This window comes from Platalea leucorodia, assembly GCF_965183815.1.
Source record: "Platalea leucorodia genome assembly, chromosome: 5".
In the NCBI taxonomy this organism is placed as follows: domain Eukaryota; kingdom Metazoa; phylum Chordata; class Aves; order Pelecaniformes; family Threskiornithidae; genus Platalea; species Platalea leucorodia.
In genome coordinates, this window is record NC_138827.1 from 824,663 (window position 1) to 847,591 (window position 22,929).

General features: G+C 42.6%; 1 protein-coding gene across 8 annotated transcripts in view; it reads right to left on the reverse strand.

The window, feature by feature from the left end:
• TBC1D24 (TBC1 domain family member 24) overlaps positions 1-22,929 on the reverse strand; it is a 37,405-nt gene that overhangs the window by 12,194 nt on the left and 2,282 nt on the right. For 4 of the 8 annotated variants that reach the window (XR_014228408.1, XM_082314354.1, XM_082314355.1 and 1 more), the window contains exons 2-8: positions 21,579-21,632; positions 10,984-12,018; positions 8,681-8,698; positions 4,014-4,172; positions 2,989-3,052; positions 822-917; positions 149-383 (exon numbers count right to left, since the gene is read on the reverse strand). Coding sequence is in view for 7 of the 8 variants with exons in the window: in XM_082314354.1 (XP_082170480.1) it covers positions 149-383; positions 822-917; positions 2,989-3,052; positions 4,014-4,172; positions 8,681-8,698; positions 10,984-11,942 (1,531 nt within the window). In the remaining variant the exon portion in view is untranslated. Of the gene's footprint in view, positions 1-148; positions 384-821; positions 918-2,988; positions 3,053-4,013; positions 4,173-8,680; positions 8,699-10,983; positions 12,019-12,462; positions 12,482-14,427; positions 14,624-21,578; positions 21,633-22,929 lie in introns of those variants that run through there. The other 4 variants (XM_082314357.1, XM_082314358.1, XM_082314359.1 and 1 more) reach the window with 4 other exon arrangements.

Consider the following 22,929-nt stretch of genomic DNA (forward strand, 5'->3'; position numbering starts at 1 on the left):
TTTGGGTAATAATATCAGGTTTTGGCCGCTTTTATCTCTAACTGTAGCGATACTGAAATACATATGTGGTAAATATAGGTGAGTCTCTTATGTAAGGCGGATAGGAAGAGCTGGTAGGATGTATGCTCAAATTCTCACACTGACTGACCTATAATGATGCATTCGCTGCTGCCAGCCATGAACATGGAGGCTGTTTTGGAAGGCAAGTTGAAGTGCCGAGCTGATAAGAAGGGAGAAAGGCGATCTGAGGGGTCTGACGGGACGCTGCCGGAAGAGAGGGTGCTGGAAGCTGGCGAGGCATGATTTTCCGGCTCCGAACCAGCTGTGGCCAGTTCTGGGTGTTTTATGATCACCCACTCGTAGCGTTCCACTTCGGGCTGCAGCTGCATAGGGGCAGAGAAGAGCAAAGCTTTAGTTAGGGCACACGCACTACACAGAGAGCTCTGCACAGCAAAGAACATTGAAGCCCCTCAGACTCCACCTGCACGATTACCGGTAAAGACTGGACCAAACTGTCTTTTAGGCCAGATGTTATTTTCTTTCTTTATATCTTTGCTTTTTAGGTGATTGAAGAAACGATGCAGTGTTTTCTGAGTTACCTTATTACATCTTTTAAGAAAATATTCCATGCAAGGGGAGAAAAAGAGTTACCATAAAACTGAAGAGTAAAATTTTCTCCTCCACATGAAGAGTTCAGTAGACTTTATAAACTAGGAGGACATATGATCCAGCCTCTTCAAGTGGAAAGGAAGTCAGAGTTACTCACACCAGCACAGCGGTTCTGCCTTGCTACTGGGTAGCGACAATAAAACTTTACTCACCCTAAATACGAAGCACTCCCCAGTTCCAAAGAAACTCAGCTTGTTCCCTCCTCGCCGGCGCTCGCTCCAGTCAGTTGACAGATAGGCACCACAGACCTAGCACAAACAGCATCGTCAGGAGGCTTCCCATTGAAGAAGAAAGTGTGTTAAACCAATTGATACCAACGTTTCAGAGTGCAGAACTGAAGGTTTTATTTCAGTTTGATTTCCAAAATCTCTATATGAGTGGATTAAGCCAGCACAGGTTTTTAAATATATCTAAAGATATATTTAAACTGCTTTAATCCACTGGTGGGTACCCTTAAATCCTAAGAGTTTCATAAATTATTTCACATCTCTGAGGCCTTGAAGGAGAAATGTTCCAACATAACCCCAGGTAGCAAAACACAAATCACTCCAAACTTGCCATTTTGGCATCCAAAGCAACAGTACTGCCACAAGTTACAGTATGAGCAGTTCTGCTTGAACATTTTCTGCTCATGAATAGTAACTTGGTGGCTTTCTCCATTTCAAACTGTAAGTTAAAATCAGCTTAGCTAAGCCAATGCTGAACTAGCTCAGATATTTAAACCAGCCTATGCAAACAGCATGGTGTTCACTAGTTTCCAATAAAGAAAAACACATCCTTAGAGGGATGAGCTTTTCTCTGTAGTGTTTTGTTTGCACCAGAAGAATTTCTCACTACCAGCAATAAGCATCACTGCCAAGCGGACACAGACCAAACAACGAAGTTCTAAGAAAGGGGTGAAAGCAACCCTGCATTTTTTTCCCAGAAGCTATGGTTAAACAGAATTGTTTAAGGTACGTTCGCTGTATAGCCTCCTCCAGCATCACAAGCAGAGCTCCTAGGACAAAATTACTGAAGAGCAGGTATTTATATAGATAAATCTTGTGCACAAACAAAAAGATGGCCCAGAACTCCACTTGATCTGATATGCCTGAAGTAAATGAGAGCCAGAAAAGCAGAAGGCAAGTTTTCGTCTTTCTAAAATGTAACTATAGACATATGAATAAAAGATGAATGTAATCCTGTGCAAAAAACCAAAACCCACAACCACCAAACAAAAAACCCCATACTTTTCTCCTACTTTTTTGTTTGGACTACTTTTTTTTTTTTTTTGAGGGATAAGAAACAAATCATACTATGAAAACCAGCATCACTTACAGAGCTGGACTTTAGATGCTCCAGCACAAGAAGCAAAATAATAAATAAATATTTTTCCTCTTCCCTTTAGATACCACAGGCATTCTATAAGCCATTGGCATGTCAATGCAGGCCTGCGATGGCCAGAAACCATACAGAGAACTAGGGAACAGCCTGGAGCATTAGCATTAGGTAGGTGCAAATAGGAGTAGAAATGGGCTTGTTTCATGGACAGTCATCCTGCGGGAACGTAAGTAGAAATATAAGCCCACAGGCTGCAATAACAGCTTAACGTTATACACAGAATATTTGGAAGTCATGCACAGTGGCGCAGACGACCAGTGCTGGTTACAGGAAGCACCTGTGTGCCCTCCTTTGGAGGTTCTGGGAAGCTTTCTTCTTTTATGCATTTTTTTTTTTTTTTAAATAATGCATGAGATGAAGCTAATGTTTCTGTTTTCACATTATGTTGTCCAATATTGTCATACACAGTCATTAGATAAGGCACCTGCGTGCACTCCTCAGGTTCTCAGAGCCTTCTTGTTTTATTTTTTTCTTCCAAACAAGAATGAGATGAAGCTAAAGCTTTTGTTTCCACATGTAGTCCAACACTATTCATACCATTTAAATTCTGCTACATTCTCTCCTGATATCCTGAAGAAAATGAAAATATCTCCCAAGAATTACGAGTTTCTCACCACAATTTCCTGGCCTCTCCCTCTGATTCTGCAATTAAGAGAGTCTGTCCAAGAGCTCCCTGAGTTACTCTAGTCCATCAGCTCACATTACTTACAAGAGAAAGAACAGCTGACCAAGACCTAGTTTACAAGATTTACCCAAGAATGCACAGTCCCCTAATGAACAAATGGAACCATTTAAAGCACGCATTGTTAAAAAAACAAAACCCCAAGCAATTTCAGGTCCCTTGCTTCTTCATTTTATTATAAACAGTTGTGTGTTGCAATACCGCATTACATAACTGCCTAAAGCCTAATTTAATCAGTTGCCTTTCACCCCACTCACCTCTTTTGCTGTGGTCTTGATGAGGAGAAGAGTTGGTTCATGTCCCTCGCTGTGAGAATAGAACCTGCAGTGCAGAGTACACAAAAATGAGCACTCAGCTACCACCAACTGCAGTTCTTTTCCTCCTCAACGTCAGGCACCACCTCCTCCTCCAACTGATGGCACGGCAAAAAGGACATCTGAAGACCAAGGATATTCCTGCAAATGCTTTCTACAGTCCATTGTAAATAACAGACTTGAGTGTAAACAAACATTATCAAGCAGTTCTTCTCTACTCAGTTCTCTGTACAGTTGTTTATGCCTCTGCAAAATAACTAGACTACCTATCACAACAGTGGCATTTTACGGCATTTTGAATTACGACAAGCTAAAGGAAGCTGTGTCCTGAGGACTGATGGCTGTGTCTGAAGAGCTCTCAGTTTTCACAGAAAATAATGATGATGCATTCTCTTTGCTTGCTTTTCCTCATACGCACATGGGGCTGGGACAGCAGACCGCTCCCCGCCTCAGTACCTCAACTGCAGGTGTCAAAGTCATTATTAGGAGCTACAGGATTACAGTCTTCTGTGTCAAGTGCAAGGAGAACTCGTACCTAGTTTATCCTGCTTTAAAAATAACAACAATCAGATTCATAGGTAGAGGAATCTCCAGTTCCCTTATTCTTTGGATCAGTTTGAATGTGGTTACCTACCAAAAGAGCCTGCAGAGCAGCCACTGAGTTAAACCGTTCATACCCAGGAGGGAATGAACCAGTCTCAGACCAGCATATTCTGTGAACTGATGCAAGTCTGACTTTTCCAATTGGTCTTGGACAGTTTAAAAATGGCTTGCCATGTTCTGGCATATGAAGTATCCTGGTCAAATGCTGTAACCAAGAGGAATTTGTCACGGTTACATCCCCTTGCTAATAATATTCTTCAGAGCAAGTTTTGACTAGGCATAGCCTTTTTGTCAATCCAGCGAGCAGTTCGCCAGTCGCTCTTTTTTGCCCTACGTTAGAGAAGAGCAGGGAAGGTTTTCCTTACCTGCTCAGACTACAGCCATGTTCCAAGGTGGTAAAAAGCAAGAGGGGCTGGCAAAGTGCAAATCGCTCTGGGATCCACGACCAGATATCTCGCATCTCTTTCACACTGACAATTTCGGACTTGAAGTTCTCAGCATGAACTGCTAAGTGCACATTCTGCCTGAGAAATACAATACAAAACATTGAGAAACAACAATTTAGCAACAAAACAAGTTTCAGATTACTGGACAGGAACATGCAAAGAGAGCTGAACACTAAAAGACCCTGGTAGATATGCCATTGTTCAAAGCCCCAGCCCATGGGGTTAGAAGGCCATGACTTAGTGAAGATGATAAACTACTGCAGTTTAACGTAATCCTCAAGAGGCAGTGGTCCGGCCTCACTGAAATACCTGGGGCAACTCCTCTGTAAGGCAGCTGTGGCCTGCACCTTTATATAGAGAGGACGTAATGGTGAGCCAGCTAGGATGACCATGACCTTAAATAGATCAAATGGTATTTGCTGTTTGAGGCAGTCTCACTGGCGCTAGGATTTAAGCCTGCAGAACAGAATACCTAAAGAAACAGCCAGGATCTGAAAGGAAGAGGTACTACTTTTTCCCCCTCTGAGGTCCTGCCTGTATCATGGAATTAGAGAATTCCTGAAACCCTCAGAAATCTTAAGAGGAATGAGTATTACCAGGCTAAGCGATTTTAATCCAAGGCAAATATTTAAAGCTTTTGCAAAAAGTTCCACCTCTTGGAAACACGTCATTACCAATGACTTCCACTTCATTAAGAATCAAAGAAGTTCCTGGGTTCATGGTTAGAGATGGAGCCTGAAAACACGAAGGAATGCCAGACACTCACGCCGGAAAGCAGGCCTCCGCACTCCCCAGAGGGGTCCCACACAGTTACCAGAACTGATTCATGGCTTTTGAACATTTGAAGGTAACAACAATAATGATGATGATCGTCATCATCTTAACCAGCCTTCATTTCTCAGATTAAATAAGCATACCAACTCAGAGCCTGGGGATTAAACAAGTGTTATTGCGTCCGTGGCCGATGTTAAAGACTTTTAAAATGCAAGGGTGACAGCCAAGTACATGGTGGCAGTGACAGAGGAACTTACACAAGATACTAAGTTACTGGGTAGCCATTAGTTAAATGAAGCTTTAGGCAGTTTGCTCTGCATGCAAGGGTTCAGTTGCAAGTATTTGCCAATTTCTGGTGGGTTTTGTTTGTTTGTTGGTTTGTTTGACAATTGCACATTTCTTTCCTCTCAGTTTCATGGAACATAAAGAGGACTTCAATACTGCCTATCTGCATGTACCCGAATAGCTTAGCTCACTCCCTAAAACACACAAACTATACATTATTTATTATTTTTCTGGCTCATAGTACCAAGAAATCAGCAGCATTTGCACTGTACTTTAGAGCAGTGCTTCCTTGGAGACACTGGGAAATGCTTTCTGCAGTTTATTGTAGCTGCCTTAGTGCCAGCATTTCTAATGAATTGACTCCTTATGCCACTTAAAAAAAAATTACTGCTTCCTCTAGCAAAATGAGCCAAATTACTACTTGCATCGCTACCTTGCATTATTTAATTAGCAAAGAACTCATATGGACACCTATGGTGGGTTTTAAAACTTACAGTATCACTGACTAGGACATTATTTGTGCTTTTAAACACAGCAAGCGGAGGCACAGGAGAGATCAACTGAAGCAAAGTATGAGCCAAGACTTGAACCCACACCTTCAGAATCTTACTTTAGGTCTCAGCCCTCCTGGTCCTGTCTGGTCTGCAGCTAAAGACTGGTGGCGCGACAGAACAGAGCTGAGAAACAAAGCCTTGGTTTCAGTTCATCAGAAATTAGATTTTTCTCACATTCATGGAATTAAGAAATATTCAGGGCAGTCAACTAGTTTATTACAGTGAATTTCTGGAGGAAAAGTAATGATGCTAAACAGGCTAAGAGTTAGTAGGAAATATCAAAACAGTTTTAAACTTACTAAACCTCAAACAAGCAAGTCTCAATTATTTGTATGCTTGGTATGTACGTTTTTCACACTTATGCGATCTGTTTGGGCAACTAAACTTACGTACTTGTTCCTAAACGGCTCTCAACCTCAGTGTACCTTCTCTTTTGCCTCTGCTCCTTCTCCTGGCTACTGTGAACTGCTGCTTTAAGGGGACTTTCCTACCCAGACCCCACTTGAAGCCTGTGTTCAGCAGTATTCACAGTAGCACATCACTTTCAGTACCCTGTGGCTTCCTACAACTTCTCCGTGTAGGCAGAATACCATCTTTACAAACAGATCTTCCTGATTTACTAGAAAGCATTTACCATTGTATTGGCCATTTAAAACTTTTCCAGGCATGCCCTTCCTGCCCCTTGAATATCACGGCAAATCATTATATTTAATGTCACCATTCAGTAACATCTTGGCCGTAGCTTGACCGAAGGATTTGAAATGAAATGACCTGCTATTTCCCAGTCATAAATCACAGCTGCAGGTGCTTAAGACTTAAACTTGATCCTGTGTTGAGACCAGCATCAATACACAGCCCGCACCTACGTCGAACCAAACTCTGCGCTGCTTAACAAAAATACAAGTTTTTTTGGGGGGATGTCAGAAAATTGCAACTAGAGTTAGAAGTATCTAACCTGTATTCATCCTCTCATTTTTGACAGTATTTCTGGACACTTTTAAGACTCAGCTGGACAGGGTGCTGGGCCACCTTGTCTAGACTGTGCTCTTGCCTAGAGTAGTTGCTTTTCAAAGTAGTAAATGAGTGAAAATGAACAGCACACAGGTTGGCTAAGAAAAAAAAAAAAAAACAACGTTTTGGTTTATACTGGTTGATAAAAATTAAGTTTAGCCTTTACCACACCAGGTCTTTCAGGATTATCTGGTAAAAAAACAGCAGTTGGAGAGAACCCTAAATTTGGACTGGCACTGCATTAAAGCCTACCACTAGAACCAAAAAAATTCATTAAGATTTTACCCTGCATGAGCGTTTTCCTCAATTCTTCATGTTGGCTTATTGGGATCGGCATGACAACTTTCTATTGATTGCTGACGTTGGAAAGACACGTTCAAGTGTTACTATCCCAAAGGAAATGAGATTTAGAAAAGTAGCACAATTTAAATGTTTAATAAAGCAGCTTATTTCCTATTTTCACAGGAATGTTGTTTTTACAGCTATATCGTTAACACAATGTACTTCAGAGACCTCAAAGTTCCTGAAGATCAAGTCAACGCTGGCGGCACGCGGTAGCAGCTGTCACAGTGGACAGGCTCCGTACGTATGCCAAGACGACAAATACCAGGCTCCAGGGTCTGACTCACTGAAGTACATCTTCCTGCTCTACTTTGTTTGGGGTCAAATCTTACAGGGTCTGCATTATCTTTAAAGTCCATTATAATTTCAGTTAGGGCATAAACGCGTGGTAGAAGTGATATGTCGTTTCTCAGTCACAAATGGCAGTATGAGCCATATGTGGTGTATGAGCCCGAAACGTAATCCTGTGTTGAGATCTGTGTCAACAGACACCCTGCATCTACTTAAGTCCCCTTAAACCCAAACTATGTGCTTCCTAGCAGAAATCAAGGCTTTCTGCTGCTTTCAGAACATTGTAACTACAGTAAAATAATACACGGACATTGAAGACTTGCTTGGCTGGAATTAACAGCCTGCTGATTTACTAGAGGTAAAATCCTCAACACGCAGGATATATGATGTGGAACATGCTTTGGTAAGTCTCTTAAGGTGTTCTTTCAGACATGAAAACATGAGGAAATTAACTTCAATTTTGATTTTATACATTAGTACAAATGTTAGTGTGCATTACTCACTAAAGTTAACTCAGGGCACCTGCAACAAGGCCAAAAGATTCTCAAAGTCATTCATTTAAACCCATACATCTGTGGTACTTAATACTCACAGGGCAGCCTTTCTCCTTTCCAAGTTCTCTGCTTATCAGATATCACAATCCACTGGGTTTTGTTCTTTAAGATTTGCTTTTCAGGCCAAGGCTTGATGAATGACTTCATTAACCATTAATGCTATATGGCTGAGTAACTCTGACCTCCTTGACACAGGAAAATAGCCTGTCTTCTTGCCTCTAAAAAAATCTACTTAAAAATAAATATAACATAGTATGAATGGCGACAAGTCACTTTTAGGAGTGTGCCAAGTTGGGTTCAGTCCAACATCTTTCCAATTAACTGCAGAAAGCTTGCAAAGAAGAAAAAAAGTTGAGTAGGTCTCACATGTATTGCAACAGCATGTACTAGGCTTGTATGTGGGACAATACCTAACACTTCTGAAGACGTTACTCCAGATGTTTTTAAAAAAATAACACTTTCTTACAATGAAGAAAGGAATTATATCCCACCATTAACATTACACTTTTCCGTTCTGGGAACAGAGGCTTGTATTGCTGTGTGGAAGCGCGACGTTGACTGGCTGGCCCATGACCCCTTATCTTACAACCTTGCAGGTGCTTTGAACTAACTTTGCAAGAGTCTGTTCAGGAGATGGTACACAGCAATTGGATGCTATAATTGCTGCCCTGCTTCTCCTGCCCCAGCATTAGCAATAACGACAGCCTCAGAAAAAATAACCAGCCACAGAGAGAAGAAACGAGCAAAGCGCAAAGATTCACGTGTTGTAACCTACCTTTGGGGAGATGCAACACTGCAAACAGGAGGGGTGCAGTGGGCAGGGAATTGACAGAAGGAGAACGTGGAAGGAGAAAGACAAAAAAAGACAGAAAAGATCAGTGATTTCCTACATCCGCAGCAAAGTGAATGAAAGGAGCCTGGAGAGAAACAAAGTAAAGTTTGATTCGAATCACCAAGCACAAGAAAAACAAACAAACAGACAGGTTAAAATATTTCCTATTTCTATTTTTTTTTTTCCTTTTTTGCTACCTGCTTGTAGTTATCTGATTGGAAAATAATTCATCCTCTCCTCGCACAGGCCAGACACATCAGGACAAGAGAACCCGCATCCCGCCGAGCACTGGAGAGAAGCTCACGCCTCCAGCACCCACACCTGCCTACCCTGGGACCCAAACCGAGCCCAGCTCGCAGCAGCGCCGTGCCAGGGGACACTGAGAGGTTTCCGTATGTTTACAAAAGCAGCTGAGAGAGGATGAAAGTTTTCCACTAGCCACTCCGCCTGGTAAGGCAGTAACTACTGGCATTATTTGGGTGCGAATTCACTGCCTTTGAAGGCGTCACTGTTGTTCTGAGCAAGAACACCTCTACAACAGTTAACACAGCAGGAGCTTCTGTTTTTTTTGCAGTTGGCTTCTTTTTTTTTCTTTTTAAAGCTCTCATTCTGTTGCTGAAGAATATACTCAGAAAGGGTATTACAACTCTTCCGAACTTCAGTGCAGAAAGAAAAGCTACACCCTGGAAGAGTTAACACTTCTGGTTGTGAGTCCCAGATACGGTGGTCTGAGCTCTACCCGATGTGACCTTCCAGTGGCTAAAGGCCTTGAAATATTTGAGACTGACAGAGCAGCCTCTTCCAAGATACAAGCAAGATAAAGCACAAGCTAATTGTAAACCAAACTGTGAATCTAAAAATAAACCATTGGAAAAGACTGGAGGGAACTTTACATGTATTCGGGCACATGAAAGAGGTTCAGCTAACATTTATGTTATTTTATAGGCTGAAATCTGGTTAAGTATATATTTCACTACCATGGAATGGTATCTGTTTGCAACTACTGTGACTAACTCAGCAACACAATTGTCTGTAAGATCCTAATACATCAGTGGCGGGTACCTTTTGTTTTTTAAAGATTTTGAGAAAAATGAAAGACTGTCCCTCTGGAATACCAAGTCCCAGATATCACACTTACTGACCCAGGAGCCTTCTAGAAGTCATCCTCCCTTCAGAGGTCAGGACAGCTGATAAAACTGCTCAACACTTAAACTTAGATTTCAAAAGCTGTTGGGAGAAGTTTTCTGCAGTCACAGAAGGCCTTAGGAGAAACAGAACATGCCTACAACACCAGTATTTACCTGCACATTCATTTGCACTTGGCAAGATGCTAATTTTGTTTAGATTAATATATTGCTGCCTTTTCTATATACATGGAGAGGTCTTTCAGCTAAGCGTTTTATTATTGTGGCTTTTACTATCCCACTGGAGCAGGATTTAATTTACTAGTTTTACAGCTGGCTTTTCCTCCCCTCATTTCTGAAAAGAAATTGTGATTATGCAACCATCGTTTGGATCAGTATCCTCACTCTTCTCTTCCATGGTTCCTCCAAAATCATTATTTCTAACAGTACGTGGACCTGTCACAAAGCAGGTCAACTCCTGCCTATGATTACGATACTCTTGACTTTCAGGAGGCTTGCAGTCAAACTAATTTAAAAAGTAACGTGTAAATAAAACTTATTTCTTCCTTGCTCCATTAAAATAACTCCCCAGATAAGCAAAACGTTCCCAGCTGGGAGACTGTTTGCCTACTTACACTAAAGAAACTGCCGAATTCACAGTACTGGGCAGCATGAAATTGACATTTTATACAAATAGTCTCATATTTAAGAATTACTTTTCACATTTGTTTGGCTACTTTTCTTCCAAGTAATTCATCGGTGTTTTTTCCAGCTTTGCTAAAATGCCTTTTAATTTAAAAACAGCTTGTGAAAGACAATTTTGAGGTACAATACTTGCAATTAGTACGTACCTGTAAAAAATAATTATAAATTCATCACGGAGCAAGCTATGAGAAACTGCTTTGTTTCTCTTGTATCATAACATTCAGTTACACTTCTCATTACAATCCCAGCAACGCTTTATTTTGGGGCTGCTGACTTTTTCTGCAGAGGAAAAAAAATCAGCCGCGATAGCAGCATGCACCAGTAGAGCTCTTCTCCTTCCCCACCAGCAGTCACCCAGGACTGACCGACCGCTCAAACTCACGGGATGGCTCAGGCCGCCTGTAGCGAGAGCCCTACCTTTTCTGTTTGACCGTGATGCCCTTCTGCTGCAAAGCCTTCTCGTTGGCCATCTGCAGAAGCTGGATCTCCTTCCGCGAGAAGAGGCGGATAGCAAAGGCCTTTTCCAGAAGCCTCTCCGGGGACACTGACTTGGCAATGTCTCTCACAAAAGCTCGAATGTCCTGCTGGATGCTGTCAGACTCCATGGGCTGCCCAGCTCTGACTTTGTGAAAAAACTTCAGAAGAGCCAGCGCAACACGATAGAGAACTTTGTAGCCCTCCACCAGAAACACATCAAAGACCCGAGCGATGTACACCATAGGCAGCTCTCCGAAGAGCCACCGCTGCCAGTCGGAGTACACCTCCAACACATCCTCGGACACGGCCACCATCAGCTTATGTGCCGCCTGACAGTACTTGTTAACCAGGTCACCGAAGGTCATGCAGGAGGACTCAAAAGCCAAGAACGTCTGATCAATGAGCCGCTTGGATGGGTCATTGCAAGCAAGGATGCGACAAACCTGTTCAAAGCACTCTGCCTCATCTTTGCTGTAGTGGAGGAGCAAAGCTATCACAGAAGGTAGCGCTGGGCAAAATGATATGTCTGGGAACTGATTCGCAATGCACAATATAATCTTCCTGACTGCCCCGATGCCTTCTGCATTCAAGCAGTACGTGGGGACCAGGCTGTTATCCACAAACTCCGGCAGTGGAAGGGAGCTACTGTTACGCTTTCCGACAATCTTCACGACAATGTCCCGGTACACATTTGCATCTGGGGTCACTGTGCGGCATGGGATGTTGCTGATTAGTTTGTGGTACACCTTGGCTCTCAGAGAGTGGTTCTTGGCCCAGTAGCCCTGCCGGGCCAGCTGCTTGAGCTCCTGGAACTCCGTGCAGGTTAGCTCCTTCGCATCCTGGCTCTGGACAGTAACATCCATTTTGTCCCAATCCACAAAGCGGTTGTATTCATCCATGGCTCCAGGAGAAGCATATCAGATAAATCACAAGAATGGAGACCTTATTTGGTCATTAAATGACTTGCAGCTTTTCCTGCAAAAGAAAAAAAAAAAAAAAAAAAAAAGAGGCTTGAGGAACAGGTAATCTCCCATTTGCTTCAGGAACACACACGTACATCCAACTTGTTCCTGCAATGCCAAAACTGTTTTCTAAAGCAAAGAAAGTTAGAGATACGTGCCTTTTTATCTTTAAGCCAAACTTTACTTCCATTCTGTCAATATCCCATACCGAAGTAATTTACCAACGGCCAGCCGAGAGGCCGATTCCGAGGACATCTCCCCAGGGAGTGAACTTCCCTCACTGAAGGTCCAAGCCAAGGCATGGACCTTTATGTTAACTTCTCACTTTGAGAACAGAAGCCTCCCACTTCAAAAACATCCATTGTAAAGCCCCTTCAATTTGCAATCTCTCTTCCTAATTCTCTGGGGAAGTAATCGTTATTTATACCGCAAGGATGCAGCCTCACGAGCAGCTTACACTAAGACAGTGCGGCCAGTGACGAGAGATGCTGACCTCCTGCCAGCCACAGCCATGCGCTCTTGGTCACTTCTTCATGCTGGTACCAGCACTTATGTGGCCACACAGTCACGGAGATCAGCTTGTTAATCTGGTACAATTTTTCTTTTCCATCGGATAAGCAAGATGCGCAGCCAGAGCAACGCTGGTGCCAGAACCGAGGCGAGCGCAGGACAGAACCCCCCGCTCTGACTGCGGGACAGGACGGCAGCTTCACGAAACTGCTTCTTAATTCTCTCGAGTGCTGCACTGGGCTTCTGGTCCTGACCTTGCTCAGGCTTCTATGATCAAATCACCCTCTAGAGGGCCTGCTACCACCAACATTGGAAGATTCTCAAAACGCACACCACTGCGATAGCACCAGGAGCTGCAAGGTCAGGTTCTGGCCTCTGGCTCCTCAAACCACATGTTTACATGATCGACCAGTTGACTCCAGCTTGAAAGTCAAGACACCTGTGTCCCAGCAGACAGCATGACTGCAACCACTAGCAGCCAGACCTGAATCAGCTTTAATCAAGTCGGTGCAAAACTAGAAGGGGAGATAGAATAAAATGCACTAATAACAGCAGGCAACGGGCTTGCCCAGCGCGGGAACGTCTCTGCCAACGCGTCCTCAGTGCCAGATCAAAGCTAGCAAGCACACGGCCGTTGATGCGGCACACTCTGCAGAGGCAGATAATCCCTATAAAACATAACAGGCCTATAAAACTGTTTTGTACAATTAAGACATTATGTAGCAAGGTTAAATCAACAAAAACAGTTACTGAAATGCCTCCAAAGAACCCTCAGTCATTCCTGTGTCAACTGACTGGAAAATGCGTGGAACTTGACATTTATCAGTGTGGTCTTTCCTACGAGAGGTGCATTACAATGATCTGAAACTCATAAGGTAGATACGCCACCAAGACAGACAACTCATCGTCCCTACTTCATACAGGAAAGTAAAACAAACATTTTGCCTCAAGTAGACAGAAGTTCGTAAACGTATAATTAGCGTTAGCTTGGACAGCCATACATTTGATTCAGACAGTTTTAGATTCTTACTAAATATTAATCCGGGTAGTCTGGAATCACATGCTGAAACTCCAAAATTTAACTCCTCTTTTAAAGGCTGGCAGCAACACACAGGAGCTTTTCAGAGGCGGCTTTCAGATGGCTCTTCTCTACCAAATATTTACTTCAGTTTTTTTTTTGAAATAAAAAGATGATTCTTTTTGAGTAATCATTGTACAATGCAAGAGCAATGCAGAAATGCTCACCATTTCTTTTTGTTGTATTCTTCCACATCTGAAACTAATTCTCAGACTGTAATTAAAGGGGGCAACACATTGCCCCAACTGCAGTTCTGAAAGCGAGACCTCTTACGATGCTGAGAAACGATGCCTCTCAGTGTGCGCTGAGAGCACGTCTTCAGGATACACAAAGACCGTAACGGTGGGACACCGGTCCGTCACCGAGTCAATGTCAGCTCTGTGGAAGTTAGCATTTTTCTGTCATTCTCCAGCTGGGAATCATAGGGAAACTCATTATCTTTAATTCAAACCCTAGAATAAGATCTTCATGGAGAAGAGAAATTTAATCCTATTTAGCAGTGACCAAAGCATGGAGAGATGAACCATTCTGTTCATGGTCACTTCAGCCTAGAAACTGTTTCTATGCTGTGCTTGCTGGAGTCTCCACTATGCAACAGCTTCCCCCTTCTGCCATGATCCCTTGGGAGCTGCTTGTATTTATATTAGGGAGGGTTAAGTAAAATGTCCATCGTACAAGACAACTTCTAAGATACTCGGAGTTACATCTTGACTGCCCTTTCTCCTATAGACTTCTCCCTCCTCCTTACTCTCTCCTGTCTTATTTTCTATCATTCAGAGACATGGGCGTATTTAGAGGTTGCATCAAACAGTCATTTTTCCCTCCAGAACTTACTGCCCGTTCCAGAAACTGATGAATTTGATGAGCATGTGCTTCTCAGCGAGCTCCCTGAAGTCCGTGGCTAGAGGATGGAAGTCAGAGTGCCAGAACTTTTGATTTGAGCTTACAGTCTTAAACATACTTTGGCTGGGATAAATCTGCTGGGTCTGCAAGTAGGTCTGGCTGCTTACGCTTTTCAAAGCTCTAGATGCTGCAAGAAAAAATGACAGCAAAGCAAATGGGCATTGTCAAGGTTGCCAGAGCATGACCAGCTCTTAACTGTGCTTGCAAAACCAACAGAATTAGCGTGCTTCAGTGTAATGGTGCATAGCTCCTGACGCTGTGCCAACAGCTACTGTAAGCCTGCAGGCCTCGGATGGGGAGTATTTGCTTGCCAAAGGAGAAGAGCCCAAGAAATCTCAGGAAAATTCCATCTCCTCCTCCCACTCCTTCCGAAATTCCCTCCATCCCTCTGGGCAAGTTCTCTCTCTTCTGGCAACCATGTAAAGAGCAATGTTTAACCTTGAGCTGGTGGGAAGAGGAGACAAAAGCTGTCTTTCGTTCAGCAGCAAAGGGCTAGCTAGTCGGGCTGTCTCCTACCCACCTCTCGTACCGCAAGGGAGCAAGCAGGCAGTACAGACATATTCGGAGGGGCCGAAGGCTGGGGTGTCAGTTAAGGAGCAGTGCGTGTCTGTGTCACAGTCCCATCTTCACCTAAACTACCTAGCTTTCACATATACAGAAGGGGTAAGACACAGGCAGAAGAGAAAAAGCATTTCAGGATGTAATGTTTGCATAAAGACATGGTTAAAGGCAGGCGGAGAGAAACATTTATACCTCCTTATCGCAACAAACCTCCTTCTCTCTTGCTGAAGTAACTTTAGAGAAGTTAGCACCATGTTGTGGTAAGTATCCTCTAACTGGACATGAGGACAACAGGATGGATCAGCACCTGAACCGCACAGAACCGAAACGCTTTCAAGTACCTGTTAGAACAGAACTATAAGGGGATTGTAAAAATTAGTAAAAAATTACATTACTCATAACGACAACGCTTGAAAGTTATATGTACCTTATTTAAGGGGAAGCAGCCATTATCTGATCAGACTGACTTTTACAAAACAGTAGGAATTAACACAGAAGAACAGAACCAGGAGAAAAAGCTTTTTTTCTTAGTAACTGCCACACAATTTTGAGATTGTTAGATCTATTAGTCTATAGCGGAGCTCTTCAGTTAAGTGCAATATAAAAAAAAAACCATGCAAGTGAGAAGTAGAACTAGAAAAATGCATATTGAAGATATGCCAAAAATGGCTGCAGAACAAGCAAAGGATTTTTCAAGGTTAAGTTTAAACTACGAAGCAAGCAAGTAATCATTACAATTCAAAACCAAGCAATGACCATGGTAACTAGAACTGGCATGATTTCCAGTCAGTGACTAAATTTTTAGGAAATATTTAGCTTGCTAGTCTAGCCACATTTTCCATTCCATTCCATTCCCTTAGTTCTCCCCATTGTCATTTGGGCTACTTTCAGAAGAGAGCTGAAAACTGCGCTGAATTTGTAAAATATACAGCAGGGAAGCCAAGCGTGAAGTCAAAAGTCCGATACTGCCTGTGAAGAAAAATTCTATGAAAGTGTCTAAAATACAACAGCAGGAAAAGAGAAGATTTGCATTATGACTTACCTTCATTAAGGGCAATATAGGGCTACAATTTCACTAAAGATAAGATGCCTAGGGCCAACTTTAATAATTTTGTTCTGCTTTCCAAAATGCAGGAATTAGCAAACTGAAACACCTGAAGTCCAACTAACCCAGAGGACAATTATTTCTTTCAGATCCAGAGTACATGCAGTACTCCACAGTAGCGAAATATTTACATTCTAAACTTCTAAAAAATAAATTCCAACTGTGGTTAAAACCTGAGATTACGTGATTTGATATTCTTTTAATAGACACAGAAAAGTTTCCTAAAAACACAAACTGTAATTAATCCGGAAAACCTTGTCCCCTACTCCATTGAAGTATTCTTGCAACTTTGTGTTCTGAAAGTAATGGCTAATTAAGACACTTAAATCTAGCATAGCTGCTCTCTAACAAGAAACCCAAACTTTGAAAATAACATTTTTCATCTTAACCACGGACAGTTACAACACCTTTGATTCAGCTTTTTGCTACGTACTGTACAGATGCAGCTAGATACTGACAACCAAAATTTTGGCATGCATTTTTATAACGTGCTAACAGAAAGCAAGTATTTTCTTTGCTGCTCTACAGATCAAGACTAATGCTAGACTCCCAGACCTGCAGCATATCGATTGCTGTTTATACTGTTGAGTAGTGATGTAGCCAGGGAGAAGACTCAAGTCTACTCTCTATCATAACCTCGTTAAACTCATCTGTGCAGGAGGCACATGAACAGGTAATGAGAACTGCTTCCTCAAGACTGCTAGCCATTACTCCTCATCCCAGTAAGAGAAAATTAAACCCCAAACTGGGTAGAGGATTTCCCATCCTTGAGGAATACTCAGTCACATCCGAGATGTTTGCTTCATACACCGAAGAACCTGACAGAAGAACAAAGCAACACAGCAAGACAGCGATAACTGCAGAATAAAAGACAGCTTGCAGACAGTTCCTCGCTCCTCCCCGCGTGCTTCAGTGCCTCCTGCGGTTTCCCCCAAGCCAAGACTTACACCAGCACACCTTGAAACCTCCGCTGCCTGGACCTGGAAACAAGACTGGACGCCACAGTGCCGTCCCCCTTCCTCCCAGCACCTCCTGCTCAGAAGCGCGTTTTGTCACGTTTACAGCCTCAGTTCCTTCCTACGCCACACATCACCGAGGAAGACGCATGCATCAGAGGCAAAATTAAGCACTCCATTTAGCGCTAGCAACAAGCTGAACACAACTAGCTTGTCCTGTGTAGGAGAGCAATCGGGACCACGCTGATGCACTCTGGAGCGATGATCGTTTTCGATAACGTACACAGAGTTCGATGGATTGCTTTAACGAGGTTAAATGCAGTTCGATCTCTATGATTCGCCCTGGGCGCTGTGTACAGCACAAGCTGGGCTCCAGGAATACAATTCTGGATAACGTTTAATACTAGTTTACCAATAACAACAAGGGATTAGCTAGCTGCTCCCCGCTGTTTTTTGGTACTCTTTTGGGACAAAGTCTAGGAACCTCTCGCTTTCCTGAGTAACTGATGAAGACCTGATAGAAGGGTACACTACAGGACAAATCATTTTAGGCATCTAGACGATTTCTCTTGGGATGTCACCACTGCAGGTGAAGTACAGCCGCAGAAGGTTTGTCCTAGAACCCCATGCTTTCATTCTTAGGAAAGTACTACTGTCTTCTTAAACAGGATCTTTAAATTAACTGTGATTAATCTATTGTGTACTTAATCACAGTCAAAAGTTGAGACACACAATGAGCTCTTCACTGCTGGCCAGATAAATGACAGGACTTATATTTAGGAGAACGTGCATGCCTTATATCTGCAAGCACTTCAGTGCAAAGCAGCACCCCGTCCTTCCCATCCCCTGCCCTGGGACGACTCGAGCACTTCTAGCGCTCAGTCACTGTGGGTGCTGTGAGCTGTACCGGTCATTGAGATACCAGAGAGGTACAAAATAAAGACACAAAACCCAAACAAGATAAAAGTCTGGAAAAAACCCCAAAACACTCTTGTTGAAAAAATGGAAGAGAAAAGAAATGGTTAGTGGTTCCACAAAGGGTGAAAAAGGCTGAAGAACAGAGCATTGTAAGAGGATACTGGATGATAAATGTTATCGCAGCTTTAGATCAGGAGCTTTCTGTCCTGTCCACGTCATAAAAACCCAAGGAACTAGTAAAATTAAAGAGAGGACAATTCCTATCTTTCCCCCCCCCCCCCAAACAAAAAGAAAACTGCATTTAAGCAGCAAAACTACTTTACACAATGTATTAAAAATGATCCATTTAAAAAAAAAAAAAAAATCTGTGAGAGTAGTGCAGAAAAATCAATACAATTTCCCTGCTATATTGACTGCGTTTTCCTTCTGGTTTCTTCCAAATTATAACAACAAAAAAATCCCTGACATTGTGCTAATTATTCTTCTTCCCTTTCTTTCAAAAACTGAAGTAACTAGAAATGGGTCTCCCTTCAACAGCAAACTCTGGCTCTGACAAAAATTTTTACACTGAACATGCAATCTTCAATCTTTTTTTTTTTCCTCTCCCTTTCCCTAAACACCTCAGTTCATATCTTTCTCCGTTTGGAAGTACAGTCCACTACGTACAACTAAAGATGCAGTGTAACTGTCAGTGAAAAGCTCTGACATGGTAGCAAATCCACAGGCAATAAACCAACCCCTTTTCCCGCTCTCTTGCATCGAACGCTCTCCGTCAGTTTGACGTCCATCACCTCTAGATCCCTCTCCACTACAAACACTTACTGGCATAAAAATATCTTTAAACATCCGTGCTTTGAAATGTTCTCCTCTTAGACATGATGTCTGCATTTGTTTATGTTGAACACAGATTTCTTTCTTTTCCTCCTATCTAAGCCTTCTCTACAGGAGTACACGTAGCCATGTTTTATTTCTTACGTGTTTAGAGTTTCTTTAGGTCCAGAACAGCAGCTGACAGCATGAACGGAAACGTGGAGATTTTTACAAGCAGAAGACACAATCTTAGGTGTGACCTTTTCTGCTACCCAAGAGACACATTTGCCAAGAAGCATTTCGCAGACAATGGCAATGTTTATGGGTTTGTTAGTATAATAAAACCTTTCACAGGTTACAGAGCACATACCTCCCAGACCTGTTCCTCCCACTCTCTGACCAATTTCAATAGTACGTGATCAGACCTTTTCAATAGGTTTTGTGACCAAGTATCACAACAGCGTGTCCAGGAGTTTTCTCCGTGAAGCGTGTGGTTTCTGCTCCGGGCCAGCCTTTACGTGACAGTGCGACCGCTAAGCTGTTGAACACTTGGCACCCCAAAGCCCAGCGGGTGCCGGTCCCCAGATGAACGCGGCCCGACTACAACACCGCAAGCCTCCTGGCTAACAGCAGCCCCCGGCCTCAGGCTGCCACCGTTCGTATCGCGCTGAGAAAGAGAGCGCAAGCTGCTTTATGGAGACGAACGCACCCTGTTACACAGCCACGTACACTTTCCTACAGACAACCTCGGCACTCTCCAAGTCATGGTCTATACCATATAACCGTTTTTTTTGTTTGTTTGTTTTTATCCTGTTCCATAAAATGGTAGCTTTTCCGCGTAGGATTTAACCACATGTCCGCTAGGCTGGGCCAGGTAGAAACAGGAGCCTTGTCCACAGGCTACAGGGAAGCCCCTGTTGTTCCACTGATGTACAAGCAGAACTGGCTCATCACAGTCTCAGCCTGTACCTTGTTAATATAAATACACTTTCCATTCAAATATATATACAAATACGCACAAAACATACATTGCATTGTACATATACATATTGTATATATAAAATACATACACAAATATATATCACATTTTTAAAAACTAATGCTTGAATTCAGTTTCTTCACAATATTCACATTTATCAAAAATATGTCCCCACAGACGAACGTTGCACATTCTCTCTTGCAAAAGGTTCAACATATGAACTGTGCCATTTAAAGTCTGATAAGGAAACAGGCCAACGTCCCAATTCCCCACATCGTCTTCAAAAACAAAACCACAACTTAATCTAATCAAAGCAGTAAAAGTAACAGTGTGGATACTTACACCAATTTAATTCTTCTGTTAAATTAACTGGTAGGACATGTTTACACTGATTTAAGACCTCCCAGTGCAATTTATGAATACACAAAGCCTTAACCCGGCAGTGCTGGAGAGCTTAAGGGATACCTAAATGAGATGACGGGCAGATGAACCAGCAACCCTGGCCTGACCGAGCACACAAGTCCTTACTCTCTTAGCGAGCCCATGGAAACTGCTGCATGCACTCCTTGCCTCTGGAGCAAGCAAACGGGAGGGACGCTCCAGTCACACCAGCAGTTATCACTAGATCTTGTTGATTCCAGGGAAAGTTTTGTGCTCCCATAACTTCAGCTGGCAGCTAAAAACGGGGTAGGAAAATCTTATCATCTCAGACTATTTCATTATTCTCTGCACTAAGTGCTAAGGGTGTAGAAGTTTTCTTTTGGAAAACAAAAGCCGATTTACAGTAAGACGAGCATATGAGAATTACAAAGTTAAAGCTGTCATTTTATACAGGATTTATTTTCTTCCAGCTCTGCAAAACCCTCAGATTTTCTCCCTTTCCCCCCAAGATAAGCTTCAATAATCTGGTATCCCTGATAACGGATTACCCCTCTCCTGAAACAACAAAGGGTAGATTCTCCTACACACAAGAGAGGGTTCAGACACCAACATCAAGCCAGTTGCAAATACACTTCACAGTTAAAGGAGGACCTAATCTCAGGCAGAATGCCAACAGTTGCATTTCGGGAACTTGAACAATATATCGCTTCATTTTGATACTTATTTCTGTAGTCTTTCCAAAGTTATGCTCTATTAGAAGTCAAAGAGTAGCAACACGCACCTCCTCTGGAGCAGCAAAGGTACAGAAACAGCACCTCATAATGAAAAACTAATCAATGTAGAATCCCAAACTAGTCCTGCATTATTTTGATTATGATTTTAAAATCAAAGGGCATTTATAACAACAGATTGGCTGCTGAGTTTAGAATCTTACTATTAGTGTACATTGCTAATCTCTAGCCTTACTAGTGGGGCAAAACTTTGGGAAGACGAGCCCCGTTAGAAGGCCATTAAGACAGTTAGGGGCCTGAGCACAGGATATTTAAGAAGAGGCCTTGCTGTTGATGGTGTTCTTTAGCCCTATGCCTGTTCTGAGTAAACCTAAAGGGACTTAACATACCTGACACGCCGCCTCCTCTGTCAAGTGTCCCTGCACTGGCCAATGGATTCAAAGCCTCTCAAGTGGAGGAGAGGGCTTACACGCATATTGAAACATAAAGCAGGAGCAGGAATCTTGTCTCCGCATGGAACCAGATTATAAAGCAAACTTTTTCTGTATACAGTGAAGATATTACCAAAAAAACCCCAAACAAAACAAAGAACCCCAACACTCCTCCACCCCCCAGACTGAAGTGCTTTTATTAATCCTTACCTTAGAACTTGCCCTTGTATAGACCTTCTTATGACTTACTCCCTTCTGCTGGGCCTGTCGGTGGGGGGAAAAAAAATTAAAAATTAGACTGTTTTTTAAACAATGCATTGGGCAACATCCACGTGCATCAGGTGCACCACTGACCTCCATACCTTTAAAAAAAAAAAAAAAAGGTATCTGCCTGCACTTCTGCATGGCTTCCAACCTTCATACTTGCAATTGTGCTACAGAGAACATGGGGACAAACATCCTCACAATAGAGAAGAGCAGCTAATTAACCACATTATTAAAGTGCTTACAGCATAAACAACTCATTTCGGTCTCTAAAACCACAAGCAGGGTTACTACTTGTGGCATCTTTGTCATAAACACTTTTAGCTAACATTCTCATTGCAGCTGACTGCTGTGCTCCCCCCTCGCCCTCTCTCCACAGGACTACAAAATTCTGCATTCAGCAGGCAGCCTCTGGAGAGGTCTCTCTTCCTAGGACTAACAGGTAGGGGATTTTAGAATACCAGTTCTGCAGCTTACAGTATGTAGATCCCCAGTTCTGAAACAAAAATAACTGTATTCTGAAGACACGCAATGCAGCATGGGTTCAGATCAGTTGACTTGCTGAGGGTTGATATGCCAGGCCCTTGTCCTATTAGGCAGAAAAGTTTGAACTAATCTGATGAACATTATTTTTCTTTTCAAATGAATGACTTCAGCCTAGCAGATTTTGAAATAACCCAGTTCTAGTTTCCTGCAACATACAGTTGTTGCAACAACTTTGTGTACGAGTTATTTCTTAAGTTGTTTTCCCCTGAAAAATGTAACAAAATAATCCAGTGTAGGTGTAGCTACACCAAAGTTACACCTATTTGCTAACATAATGTAGCTTTGTACACCCCAAGCACAATTAAGCATGCTCATTAATACAGACATAGGCATTACTACAGGCATGAGATTTCTTCTGAGCCTCTTTCCTGAGACAGTGGGAATCAACAACACACATTTTTTTGCAACGTGTCTGAAAGCTCAGGTAATTGTCCTTGAACTTTAGCAGTTTAAGCAAGAGAAGAACAAATGAGATACGGTAAAGCCTAGGAGTGTGAACACCAGAGATACGAGCACTATCATATATTAATCTCAGAGAATTTAAAACAGTTGATTCCACAGCTGGACCTCTCCAGCATGTACTCCCCCCAAAACACACGGACTCCAAGCAAGTCAATCATTAATGTAGTGCAATTAGGTCTGTCTATTTTTATATCAGAAAGGTCGCGTGACTGCCTGGTCAAGCACAAAAGGCACTGCAAATGGCTAGAAACCAGCATTACTTAGACAAACCCCACTGCACCCCCCCAAG